The 14,392-nt window shown below is 37.0% G+C and overlaps 1 protein-coding gene across 2 annotated transcripts; it reads right to left on the bottom strand.

The window, feature by feature from the left end:
• Window positions 1-965: 965 nt before the first annotated feature.
• Window positions 966-13,538, bottom strand: tfcp2 (transcription factor CP2). 2 transcript variants are annotated; one of them, XM_072696601.1, is made up of 16 exons: window positions 13,219-13,538; window positions 12,450-12,667; window positions 11,303-11,454; window positions 10,647-10,723; window positions 10,445-10,550; window positions 10,248-10,354; window positions 9,974-10,126; window positions 8,657-8,767; window positions 8,427-8,515; window positions 8,184-8,232; window positions 6,713-6,806; window positions 6,382-6,472; window positions 6,043-6,149; window positions 5,779-5,921; window positions 2,996-3,047; window positions 966-2,427 (listed from the first exon to the last, which is right to left on the bottom strand). In XM_072696601.1, the coding sequence occupies exons 2-16, from the start codon at window positions 12,569-12,571 to the stop codon at window positions 2,390-2,392; spliced, it is 1,491 nt and encodes a 496-aa protein (XP_072552702.1). In that variant the 5' UTR covers window positions 12,572-12,667; window positions 13,219-13,538; the 3' UTR covers window positions 966-2,389. The 2 variants fall into 2 exon arrangements, with proteins under 2 accessions (XP_072552702.1, XP_072552703.1); XM_072696602.1 differs by lacking the exon at window positions 13,219-13,538 and adding an exon at window positions 12,989-13,211.
• Between the last annotated feature and the right edge of the window lie 854 nt (window positions 13,539-14,392).

Genomic DNA, 14,392 nt, shown 5'->3' with positions numbered 1-14,392 from the left:
CCATTGTGGTTCACGTGGAAACCGGAACGGTGTGTCAAAAAATCGGATTCGAGTTACGGCTCGTTTCCTGTATTGACAGCAAAACTCCATGGAAACAGGAAGCAGAGTCTTGACTGGATCTCTGCAAAATCATGTACTCTACTTTATCAACAGCTTTGGCATACCTACTTATAAAAAACGTCGTTGGTGAAACCAAGTAAATGCAGGTTATTTCAGTTTGGATGTTAATCTATCACAGCTAAATTACATAAAAATGAATCCCTGTCAAGGCACCAGAATGGCTGTCCCTCTGAATGTATATAGTGCAGAAGATTCACTTAATTTGGCCAGTACCTTAAGGTCACACAGGCATCATTGTGATACCATTTCACAGTGTAAAAAATAAAATCCCCACTTCTGTGTACATTAGCTATTACTGTAAAACAAACAATAATAGGCTATTCAGATTGGTCAGATTACTTAAGTAGTAACCTATGTGAGCTAAACCGTTCACTTTGGTCAGTCACCCTAATGCATAGTTTAAAATATGCATAGGACAGAATACATAATAGAAAAGTACTTATTCTACTTGAAGGCTCTGCAATCTTAAATACACTCTCTGAACGACAATGAGAAATATTAAAACAAATTTTCAGTTTGGCTGTGGTACGCATAAATGGAATAAAAAAAACAAGAGATCAGCTCGCAGTTAGAGTATAAAACAAATAAGCTCATAAAGAAAAATGGTACCAAAGAACTAGCTTTGCGATATTTTTGGTTCCTAAAGAACTAAATACACAACACTTAAATAACACTAAATAATTAGATTTATTAACATTGAATGTTTTACCTGCTGCCTGTTGTTAGTTATCAGTATAAATTGCACAATAATAGAAGATATAGAAGTTAAACAGTAAGGCACTACAACATTGTTCTAAGCTGATGTGCTGATAAGCTGATACAAAATTCAGAGACAGGTGTGAGAATATGTTTGATGGCCATTTTTTTAAGCCATTTTAATTGTTGCAATGACATGGGAACAGGGGGAAAAGGTAGACAATACCTCAAGTGACCTCTTCATCTTAGTCTTACATCTAGCACAGTTAACCATCTCTACCTTCACAAGCAGTTAAAAGTTCATTCTTTTCATCCCAAATGGATTTGCATTGCAGCAGCCATAACCAGAAAACAATGTAAATAACCAATACAAAAAGGACCTGCTGGATTGCAGACTTGCATAAAACACAATTTATCTGCTTTTGTCATGGAAAAAATAAATTCCCCTAAAAAGGTAAAAGGCAAGTTTGCAAATTTATAAAATATTCTAATGCCAGAACGTTTGACAAATGATGAATATAACAAGAATGAAGTGTATTAAGCACAAATGAAAAGCTGAAGAATGCCTGGTGGTGCAATATGAGTCCACAGTCTGAACATCATGATAAAATTGTAGTGTGCATTTGCTTCTATGAAATAGCCACTTGATCAGCAAAAAATGTGTACGCAGCAGAGCTACACTTCTTCCTTTCAACTAGACATGGGAATATACTAAAATAACTCTGCTAATAAGACTGCTAACAACATATCAAGCTTAGCATGCTCAGTGAAAATGCCTAGTGACAAAGGAGATCATTACATTGAACCAACTCATATAGTATGGGTCAACAGCATATGAAAACATAATCTCAAAGATTAAAAAAAAAAATTACAAAAATAACTGTTCACCATACCAAGCATCCAGTATCTACAAACAAATCACTGAAAAAAATATTCACCAGCCCCTTTTTTCTGTTGGCTAGAATGCTTAACGTTGTCAAAGAGCATTTTAATTTTAGGAACCTATAAAGACCTTTCCACATATTGCATATGCTGAATACAGAGGTCTTCATCTTTGTTCTCACCTCGTTTACCTGCAGGGGTTGTGAACAAGTTCTGGTTAATTCTTACAGAGTTTTGATGAACAGGGGGGTTGTGGTAAGATGTTTGGGCTAAGTCAGACAGCATCTAATAACGCCAACTCCACAACTCAGTCGATTTTAGGCAACAGGCTTTGTGGCACACCAAAAATTACAGCCAATGCATGAACATTAAAGAAAAGACACTTTAAAAAAAAATAAATGACAAAGCAAAACAAGAAAATAATCTGTCAAGTACGGAGGGGGCAGTACTGGCAGTACAGATATTCTGTAAGACAGTAAGGTTTCAGAACAGACCAGACATATCTCCCCTTTCCCATGAAGACCTCCCTGCTCATTCCAAGCAAAACAATCGTAAGCGCAGCTCAGGAAGAGTAGAGGGCAAGGGCCTGTAGACTGCGTACTGATGTGGCGATGCATGGTGTTGTGGATGAGGGATGCGGTTAATCTGATGGAAAAAAAGGGGGCCAACTCTCTTCCCCCATCCTGCTTTCTTACTTCAGGATGATGTGATACCCATCGTTTGTCTCAGCTGCAAATACAGTTACAAGCAGGAAAGATACCAAGCAACTTAGTATACACTATATGTAAAATGTTTGTGTACACACCTTCTAAAGAATGCATTCAGTTTCTATAAGTTTCACCCACTGCTGACACAGATTGGGTGAGTTTGGGAGTTGGAGAATGCAATCAAATCAGCAACCACTGCTGCTGCTCAATGCTACTCTAGCCCACATCTGGCAGTAGGTACAGTGGCAATAGGTCCATGTTTATCTGCTCCAAAGAGTCCTATTCTATTGGCAATATTTCTTTACAGGGGCTAGTTACTGATTACTTAATTTAAAATCCACAGAGGTGGTGTACAAATACAAAATTACAAAAATTGTGTCACTGTCCAAATACCTACTGTAAAGCAATTGCATACAGCTTTGTTGCGTTTCGTAATTCTTAATTAAAACAAATACAAAATGTTTTATTGGCCATATTTTGTCGTATTTTTAAAAGAGCTAATAAACACAGCCCCGGAAGATACAGCAGATAGCCACAATGCAGTATTATTTAAAAAAAGGCACATGTTTAATAAATAATATGTTTAGTACCTTTCATTGTGTCCAAGACAAAACACATCTCATCCTGGAAGTTTTGAATCATCTGTGAAAGAAAATATGTAAATATGTAAATAAGGTAAAACTAGACAACAGTCTAATTTTAATATAACATGAGTAAACACACAATGCAGCTTTTAAATGAGCATTTAATATATTAAAGATGTTTTTTTAAATCTATCACCGACGTGAAACTGTAAACCCTTAAACATTTATTAGCCCTGCTCAACCTCAGTGCAGCCTTTGATACAATAGATCATACTATTCTACTAGAAATATTAGAGAAAATGATTGGAATCACAGGAACAGCCCTATCATGGTTCAAATCATATGTAACTAAACGCTATCAGTTCGTAAAGATAAAAGATTTATCTTCAAATTACAGAAAAGTAAGATATGAAGTTCCTCAAGGCTCTATTTTAGGACCACTATTATTTACATTATACATGTTACCACTGGGCTCAGTTATAAGCAGACATGACATTAATTTCCATTGTTATGCAGATGATACACAGCTCTATATATCATCCAAACCTAACAATAAATTATAGAAAATGGAGGACTGTGTAAAGGATACAAAACTCTGGATGTCACATAACTTACTTTTTAACAGTAACAAACCCGAGGTTCTCCTTTTAGGTCCAAAATATACTAGAAACAAACAATCAGACTTAATGCTAGATTTGGCTGATGCTTCCATTATTCCTGGTCTAGCAGCAAAAAATATTGGCTTATTCAGATTTATCATTTGAGCAACATATAGCTAATATTAGTAGGACTGCCTGTATGCATCTTAGGAACATTGCCAAACTAAGAAATTCCTTATTTCTACAGGATGCAGAAAAGCTACTACACGCTTTTATTACCTCAAGGCTAGATTACTGTAATGCACTTTTGTCAGGTTGTTCCAGCAGGAACCTCAATAAACTTAAACTAGTTCAAAATGCTGCAGCCAGGATCCTTCCTAAAACTAGTAAATCTGACCATTTCAGTCCAGTTCTATCAGCACTTCATTGGCTCCCAGTTAAATTCCGTATTGACTACAAAATTCTTCTATGAACATACAAAGCCCTACATGGCCTCGCTCCTGAGTACCTGTGAGATTTATTACATATTATGAACCATCAAAAATACTTAGAATAATAGATCTCGGAGTGCTGGCTTCTTAAAAGTTCCCAAAATTCAGAAAACCTCAGCAGGGGGAAGAGCCTTTTCTTATAAAGCCACCCAACTCTGGAATAACCTTCCAGATAATGTTCTGGACTCAGACACAGTCTTAATCTTTAATTCTAGGCTGAAAACCCATCTGTTTAGTTCAGCTTTTGGTAAGTAATGTTTACCCTTGGAAGGTTGTAGGTACTGGTGTTACGGACACAGGGAATTGTATATTGACATGCTGGAGCTGCTTGCACGCGATCACTCAGATTTCTGTACGGTGGAGTAGATGGACGCTAGCGTTTCAGGGTGCTCCCGTGTCTGTGTTACCTTCGTCAGAGTCGTCAGAGACACTCTGATACTGCTCAACAACTTCTTTGCTCTCTATAAATCCATTCAGAACCTGCATCTGACCAGCTGCCATCTATCAGTCCGACCAGCAGGCCCCCCCCACCACCATCCATGTCAGACCAGCAGCACCCCCTCGTACCACTGCTTAAAAACACACCGCAGAATTAAAATGGCAATATAAACAACCCCCTGCCATCATTAGCGGGGCTAGTGTTATAAAATCTTATGCTGATTAACACAGGTGTTGCAATGTTTTATTAGGGACGAAGTGGAATTATCTAGCAGAACTTAGGAAGGTGACATATTGCTAGTTCTAATTCTTTTTTTTAGACTGATGGGCTAAATTTAGTCCAGACAAATCACAGAATATTATGCCAAAAGTCATGGGAGGACATTCAGATGTTTTTGGCAAAGGCAAAGAGCCTTTGTGTTCTTTAGCGTCAGCAGTGGTTTGCACCTTGTAACTTTTCTATTAGTTATATTTCTGCCCAGTATCTATTTGAAGGATCATGTACACTGACCTTAACCTTAAGGCCTGCATTTTTAACTTGTCTGCCTGGGTTCTTTTGTGACCTCTTACCAGGGTCAGCAGTTTGCTACTGTTTTTTGGTACTATTTTGGTACATTATCCACATGTGGATAATGGCTCTCCCAGTGGTTCCTTGGAGTCCCACAGCCTAACCAATGAATTTGTAACCCTTTCCACCGGTAGATTTTACTTTGTGTTATATCTGTATTTGAGCTTCTAGAACATGACATCATGTGCTGGTTTTGGAAATTTTCTAGCCAGTCCTTCATTGTCAGACAGGTTTCTATTTTCAGGGTCCAAGATGTTTACATTCAATGGGCCAGGCAGTGACTATGCCTGGGTGTGGCTAGTGAAACTGAACTATCAACTGAATTTGGTTGACTAGTTAATTTAGCAATTACTCTTTTACATGAACAATCATGTAAAACAGTTTCGGAGCAAATCTTTATCTTCAAAAAATTGAATGATAATTTAAAAGCTGTGTTGCATGTTATAGTAAAATAGCTGGATGATTTGAAACATTTAAAATGTAATGTAAAATGCAAAAATATAAGAAATTGGAAAGAGGGCAAATATATTATATTTATAAAGTATATATATATATATATATACACACACACACACACACACACACACACTTTGAACTGCAGTCATATACTTTTTTCTCTTGCACGTTCTTGCAAGTTCAAAACACAGAATTATTGTTAGGAATAAAGGGAGAAAAAAATTAAACAAGCTTCACCTCATCACTGACAAGCACATGGATGCCCGTGGGTCCCTGTTTAAAAATCTGGCTGATCTGGCGTGGAGAGATGCTAAAAAGCTGAGCTATCTTCTCTGTCAATTCAATTGCAGTTAGCTCCTCCAGGTAAATAGCATGGTACACTGCAAACACAAGAAAGACAATGAGAATTTGTGGTCATTTCTCTTCACATATTATTTTGAGCCAATTTAAACTTGGTAACAATTGAAATTAACCCCCAGCATTACCCACACACACACACACCAAAAAAGGTGTTATTGGTGCCATCTCCGTTCTCGTGTTTTTGTTGCTGTTCTCTGCCCTGCTGGGACTCCTGGCACACATAAACAGTGAGTCTTGGACGAACCACTCTGCAAACAGAAACAAAAATGTAAAATCAGTGTGTAATTAGAGAACTGAAATGTTTGAGGGATTAGCACTTGTAGTGACCATAATCTAAACAATAACACACTTCCTTCCTTAATGTTCTATTGCTTAAATAGAATTCATTCAACACATTTAACTATTTTTGTGTAATAAGAACACTGGTCCTCACAAAGACACCTCAAAACGCATTTATGTGCTGAGATGGCTGGTTCTCACCTTCCTTTCAATGCGTTGAAGAGTCGTATGCCATCGGCTGGACCACATATCTGAATGACGTCCTCCCTAGTCAACTTCAGCAGGTCTGCACCTGTTGTTCATCAGAGCAAGAAAATGTATAAGCACACATTTTTGCAACATTTTGACCAAAATATTAAATATTCCAATGTAAACATATTCAATAGTCTGTAAATTACTTTGTTTAGATATACAGGCATATAACATCTGGCCAGGCTTGACTTGACACAGGATTTAGGCAAAGATGCTGTATGGTTGCTGAGTGACAAAAGCACAGATATGACAGCTGTGTGGTATGTGAATGTCCCATTACCCGAGAAGTTTGTGAAGAGGCGGCAGAATGGCGAAAAGCGGTTTCTATGGAGCCACTGCTGTGCTTCCTGTGGTGTTGCTGTGGGCAACAGATTCTGTTTGTTCAGGATAGAGAGTAAGACACAGGTAGATCTTAACATGAGAATCATAAAGTCATTAGGTCCCTCCACTTTCAGACAGTTAAAAGTTTGTGTGGATTAACACCCCTTCTAAAACATTTAACAAGAACTAAAATTCAATCTCTCATTTTTCTGAGGTGGGAAAACTACCACTTCCTTTTTTGAAGAGTAAATTTTATAACTGTTAGCAGCTACCTCATAGCGTTCACTGTCTAAGCATAATGAATAATGTAAGGGTAGGTTAAGTGGGAAATATGGTAATTGGTTACATTATGATTGCAATATTAACTTTGCTTTGCAATATTATTATTTATTTGCAATAATATTTTTTTTGTCAATTACCTGTGCCACCTTATGGGATCATAGGACACTTTTACAAAACACTATATTCTAGGGTTTTATTTTGGTTTGGGAAATAATGGTTCTGCATAGACATTCAAAAGTATCAATATCATATCAATATCACTTACATACAAGTGGGATTGAGAGCACCAACTAAAAAGCGACTGAAGATGGAGCCCAAAAATGGGATGGTTTAAATCTGCATCATTTGTGTAAAACCACTGTACAAAAATATATACTGTAACACGATAATGCAACAGCATCATGTACACTCTAAGCACCTAATTAAAAACACATGTAATCCTACTGATTCCTGTAATTATCAGCCAGTGCAGTGCATAATATTATGCAAATACAGGCCAACAGCTTTAGATTATGTTCATATTAACCATCAGAAAGAGGTATATTTATATATTTAACAAAGATTTGTTGGCATGTTCAGAGGATGGTAACACCTTGTTGATAAGAAAGGTCAAAGGAGAATGGCCTACAGTAACGGAGAAAGGCTACAGTAACTCATACAACCACTGTGGTGAGCAAAAAAGTACACTAGTCAAACCGTGAGATGAATGAGCGAAGACAACAAATGACCATTTTTGGTACCACTTCCGTCAGCCAGGAACAGAAAGCAGAGGCCGCAGTGGGCACACGCTCACCAACACTGCACAGTAGTCTGTGACTGTGCACCATGTTACAAACCAAAAAGCCACCTTAAACAGGTCTGAAGGATATGTGTTCAACAGACCACCTTTGAGATGTGGCAGAATGGGAGATTCACAGACACAATCACATTACCATGGATCAAAAATTTTTAAAGAATGACAATATATTGTGAAATGTGAAGAATAGCTGATGCTGTTTTGAGTGCAAATGAAGGCCCTACTCATTATCAGGATAGTGTTCCTAAAATGGTGTCTATTAATGGGCATTAACCAAAATCCAAACTACATCTAAAGAATAAAGCAATTCTATAATTTTCATTGAAGAAAATAAGAAAGAGAAAGAGCTCACATCTGCGATCTGCACCACTGGCTCAGGCTGGTGATTTGGTGATCCATTCCTAGAAACACAGGAAGGCGATTGAGAGATAGAAAATATCAATATTATAATGCAATATATTATATTGTACATTTATAATCATTATTAAGCAAATATAAATGAAGGCTATATGAAAACTTGCTATGTTGAATATACACAATAATAAATTAACTATTATTTTTGGCAGGTCTGTCATGATTGAAAATTGTTTCTTACCCTTCAGCGACAGGAAAGCTGTTGTGGGTACTGCCAAAGCCTGGTGATGGAGAGTTGTTAACATAAGTAGCCTCAGGCCAAGGTGAGCACTGTAGGAACACGTTACATTCAACAATTCAAACTAAATGTTGTTCATCAGCATGGTATCAAAAGCTGCATAACTCAATGGAATACGAGGCAAGACCCCTATGAGATTATATAATACAAAGACATAACTTCCAGGAACAAACCTCAGTAAGGATTGTAGTTTCATACGATGGCTGGTATTTTTCCTTTTCTTGAGGTGCTCTCTTCTCCATTTTTTCTCTGTCTGTCTTCTGTTTCCTGTCAGCACCTTTGGGCTACAACAAAATTGATAACATAAAGAGAGGAAATTATGTTGGGGTGGTTTATAAATCTCTCATGAATTGCAGTGATAAAAGTATTATTACTATCCTATAAATGTTTCTATTACTATATTACCACTGCAAGTTTCCATTATTAGAAGCTATTGTATTATTAGAAGCTACTGGGTTCAAGGTGTGAAAAAAAGACATTCCTTTGCTACACTGTTTTATCAACACAGTTACAATTAAAATTATTAACCCCCTATTGCAAACTAGGTTTATTAGTAAAATTTACAAACGTTTATCTGTTCACAATAAAACAAACAAGAAGAATTTAATCAGCTCAGAACAACTAAAAAACAAATGTTTTCCAAATTCAAAACAAAATGCTACTTTTAATGACTACTGCATGCTCGGAATTTCTTAACCCCCTGAATTAGTGATTAGTTTAATCAGGTGTGCTTGAGATCAAACAAATCAAATACCTGGAAACTGATACAAAAAGACACTAAAGAAACTGAATGTTCCTAGAGATTTAAGTAGAAGCTCACAAGTTCAAAGTTAAAGGAACACTGGCAACACTACCTGAAAGTGGCAGAAAGAGGAAATGTTATGCCTGCTGTAAGCATGGGTGTCACTGTATCTTCCAACAGGACCATCCAAAGCATATTTCAAAGTTCACTAAAACTTAGTTTGGAAGATTCTGGAGTGGCCGTCACCGTCTCCTTCCTTGAACCCCATAGAAAATCTTTGGTGGGATTTATAGAAGACAGTTGCAGCATGCAAATCCAAGAATATTAGTGAACTGGATGCCACTGCTCATAAGGAACAGGCTAAGATTTCTTAGGAATGCTGCCAGAAACTGGTGTCTGGCTATGCCTCACATTTGCAGCAGGGCATGACAACAAAAAGGTGCACTTCTTATTACTGAAAAGACTTGTCATGAAAGAGTTGAATAATTCTGAGGCTGCAGTAGTCACTTAAAGTTTCATTTTGGGTTAAATTTGAAGAAACCACTCGATATATTAGTAGTATTGAGCTACTTTAATTGTTCTGTAAATATTGGCAAAAAAAACGAATTTGTAGTGCAGGGTGAATAATGTTACTGTTAATTTTACTGTATACTGTTTCAGTGAACTAAAAAGTAATTCCTGTTTTTAAATAACAAATGTGTGGAAGTGTACATTTTAAAAGTGCTTAATTGAGATGTTCTGTTTCCACCTTGAAGACTTTGATTTGGCAGCTGGCAGAGTGTAGGTGCTCAGTGTATTCTCCTGCTTCATTCTCCTTGAAGGTGTCGATTTGGATGCGGAATGGCACCCCCTTCTCACCGCCATGCTTGCGCATTGTGAACTCTGTACTGATGCAATGAACCTAAAACCGGGGAAACTGGATAAAATCTGTACATCTAACATTCATATAGACTAATAGAAACCACTCATATGGGCTCCTACCTGTACAAACATTCTAAAGATCCCACAAAGTAGTAATATACCTGAATAAAGACTGAAGTCCGTTTTGAGGGGTCCCACAGGAACTCCACTGTGTTGAGCTGCGTAGGGTTTGCCCTGGGATCCACAATGCCGACAGACATAGGGATATCTAAAAAGAATTCAGATTGCAATATAATGGATGGAACTTCTTAAAAGGAAATCTGAACAAAAAAAATCTCTTCAACACTTCAGTACTCACCTAGATCGAGGATTCTGTCACCTGGTCTATTCCAGCGCCATCCTTCCAACTGCTGATGCTCTGTATACTGCAGCCGTCTGTCGTGGAATACCACACGGATGATACTCTGCAGGCACAAAGATCAAAAGACCGGTCAGTAACCAAAAGAGCACCAGCACTACTTTACAGACACACAGTCAAGGTCTCAAAACTAATTCCTCACCTTCACCATTTTGCCTGTGATCTCTGGGAGCTCACCAATTTTACGATTGTCCAGCATTCGAATTTCATAAGACTGTCCTATAAACACAATTCAACATAATTATAGTCAATTCTGATGATATGAAAGTGTTCAGAATGCACATAAAACATTCAGGATGCAAACAAACAGGAAGACAAAACTGAATAAAGATTCTATTAATACACTTTATTTCCCTGTACATAACTGCAATGGATATCTATTAAATATGGAAATTAGGCCACCTTGATTAGCATTACAAAGAAATGTAAACTATATGTCTAAAGGGCTACAAATGCATTAAATTCAACTCAATGCAGATATTTTAGTACAGTAGCTTTGTGTCACCCTACCATTCTGCTCTGTTAGAACACTATATATACATAATTAAGTATCAGTTTACTGTATATTATAATGCTGTGCCTGAAATTATATTAGAATATTATTATTTTAACTTAATTTGTAGAAAATCTCTACTATACCCTCACTATTCTTTTAAATATCTGTTGATACCAATATGACAATATCCTTGTGCATCTCTAGTAGGTTATATCTAAACTCTGAAGCTATCTAAACCTTCACATATAGGAATTAAAATACACTGTCTTTTATCCACATTCCATTATTTAAAAATAACAGACCTTGGTTGAGGTAGGTGAGCGTCTCATCATGTAGTTTGACAGCAGGAGATGTAGCAGCACACAAAACATACTGAAAAGGAAGGATCTTGTTGTCACTGTCAGGAGGCAGATTGGATTCTTCTTGCTTAAAGATGGGGAGAGCCAGTACATCACTGTAGAGAGAGAACCCCCAGCGAGAAAAATATTAGTTTGAATCTACATACTTTTACATTTGCAAGTAGAGAATCTTACATTTCTTTAATGAAGTAAGATTATTGAAAGATAAAATTACTTATAAATGCAATTTGACTGAAACGTCTAACATGGTTAGTCAGAAGCATCTCTCAAATAAACACCATCAACCATTTGAGACCTTAAAATAATTCACTTTGCTTTCATTCCTGACAATTCCTGAATTATTACTTAACTCAAATAATGACATCAATCTGTTAAACTGACTAATTAAACAATTACTCAGTCACCAAATTACTAAACCAAATTGCAGTGTGACTTTGTGCATACAATATCGATCAGCATAGGAACTGAATGTTTTTAGGCATTGTTCACATAAGGTGTGAGCAACTGCAAAGCAGTGTAAACGAGTTTACCAACTAAACAAAATAAAATTAAGCTTAACAAAAAGGTTAAGGACCTAAATGTGCAGGACACTGCAAGCAACATGTATACTGATTTCTCACAAGTGTACTTGAAAATACGTATAAAAAGTCAATTAAATTATTACCTCAGTATACATAACTGGTCAAAGGTGATAGCCTAAACATTAAAACGAATAAGTTAAAGTCCTACAGCAAAATACCAATGTAATTAGAATTTTCACCTTTCCAAAAAAAAGAAAGAAATATATAGAACTGCAACAGAACTTAGTACACCCAGCAAAAATTTGTGATAAAGGTCATAAGTTATAGACTGCAAAGTAGTACAGATGATATCACGAATGTAGCCCAACAAACTTAAAACAAATGTGTCCTTTTTGTAGCTACATGTATCTAAAACAATGACCTACCACTTAAATAATGCCTCTGATTACCATGTAATTAACCCTTTAAGTCTTAGAAAAACAGTTTCTGCCAAAATGAGCCAGTAAACTTTATAACGGTTACGTACAAGTAAACGATATAGACAATTAAAGCCAATGCTCATACAGTACCTCATACTGTAGGCTCCAGCTCCGAGCTCCTGTCCAATGCCGGACAGACTCGCGTCGAAGTCCTGCACCAGCCCGGATTCGATCACCTCATCAGCAAGCGGTAACTTCAAAGCCCAGGCCATCGCCAAGCTCACAGCTCTACCGACTCAAGTCCGACTGACTACGACCAACCAAACTGGCCTCGATTCCCTTTGAGTTTCTTAGCAGCTCACACACACCTGTCCAGGGTGATGAATTATAACCAGGTTAGCAATACTAACTCGGGTTATCTTCCCCTGATTGAACAAAATAATAACCAGATATTGATTTACTGGCAGCTACGAACCAAACAGCTGGAACTACTTCTTAGCGAGGTAAATCCACAATAAACATAGCTAGTCGATTTTTAGGTGACCTTACAAACTAGTTTAGCTGTTCAGTTCGCAGTCACATGTGATTGAGCTTGCAGTTAGGCTACATGTGATCAGGTTTCTTAACTGCTGCCTCTTTCCGTGAGGTTATGTTGAGTTTATCTTGTGCTGAACAGTTTAAAATCACACCTGCAATACCAGCGACACAGTGCTGAGGATGGAGAATGATACGACCTGGTCATAGGAGAAATCCATCCTGCCAGACCCAAATCAGTTCCCCCCAACTTTGAATTGCTCACGCCATGCAAGATGAAAGAGCAAGTGTCTACAACCGTGTTGTCCATTTTTTCTTCAGTGATTAAAAAAAGATATAACTATGCATAAGACACTCGGCAGCCCCTTTTCGTCTACACACTCACCCTTGGCTAGAACCGATTATGTTGGCTGGAATCATTCATCGTTCACGCCATATTTTTAAATCCGTCGTCTTCGGAACGAAACAAACAACTTAGCTCGACAGTTGGAGTCGGACGGAAAACTGTCAGCTCGGGTGTTTTTTAAACAAAACTTTTAAGATTCAAAATGGTAAAGAATGGTGATCTGCTTAAAATTAATAGCCAAAAAACGTGTGATCAATACACGGCAAATATATGTATATTTTCTTTTTTTTACATAAAAGACATGTTTGTTTATCTGTTCGATTCACTAGATATTGCCGTAATATCCGCAGTCGTCTTCTTCGTCGCTTGTGTAGGCCGAATTGCAGGACTGCCCCCTATGGCACCAAGTGTCAAACGACATCTGGGGCTTCTCAGATGAGTATGTAATCCTAATGAAATATTATTTCATTGCACGATATGATTTGATTAAACAACAATGTCCAATTATATTGATATAGTGATAGAAAAAAAAACATCATAGATTATAGTAAGAAAGAAATTATTTTATTATTTTATTATTATATTATCATTATTGTTACAATTCATTCTAATTTCTGCTGGCCCATGGGATTTACAATGCCATGTTATGGGAAAACTGTAAAAAATCACTTTTCACATTGTGTTTAATGGCACTCATGGCAGCTGTGGCTTACATACTGTAATTTTGAGCTTTTTACAAAGTTACCGCTTTAGAGGAAATACTTTAGTAAACACTACCTTTACTGAAGGAGAGTGTTTTCTTCTAAGTCAATGATGCTTAGACATTTAAGGCATATATAAGTTAGCACCAAAATGAATTGGACAATAATCACATTGCATTACTTTATTACAATAATACTTTAGGAATATGTTACATTATAACAGGTAATCAATACTGTTAAAGATGTGTATCAATATTGTTGATATGTGCCCCAGACACATTTAAACATACAAATTTAATCACTAAAACAACTTCAGGAACTGGTCTGAGATGTATTTGTAAACACATCCGTCTCTCCAAAACACATTTGACTCCAAGACGTAGATTTTGATTCTATAGGCCAGGCACAAATTAAGGCTGGTCGTTAACTGAAGCACTTACGCTGGTTAAATGATCATTGAGGCTAATTAGGTGCAGTTTTGATGAATGTTAGAAGTCGCTCCTCCTCCTATT

Source organism: Salminus brasiliensis, chromosome 14 (assembly GCF_030463535.1).
Source record: "Salminus brasiliensis chromosome 14, fSalBra1.hap2, whole genome shotgun sequence".
NCBI lineage: Eukaryota > Metazoa > Chordata > Actinopteri > Characiformes > Bryconidae > Salminus > Salminus brasiliensis.
This window is presented reverse-complemented; position numbering and strand designations above follow the sequence as displayed.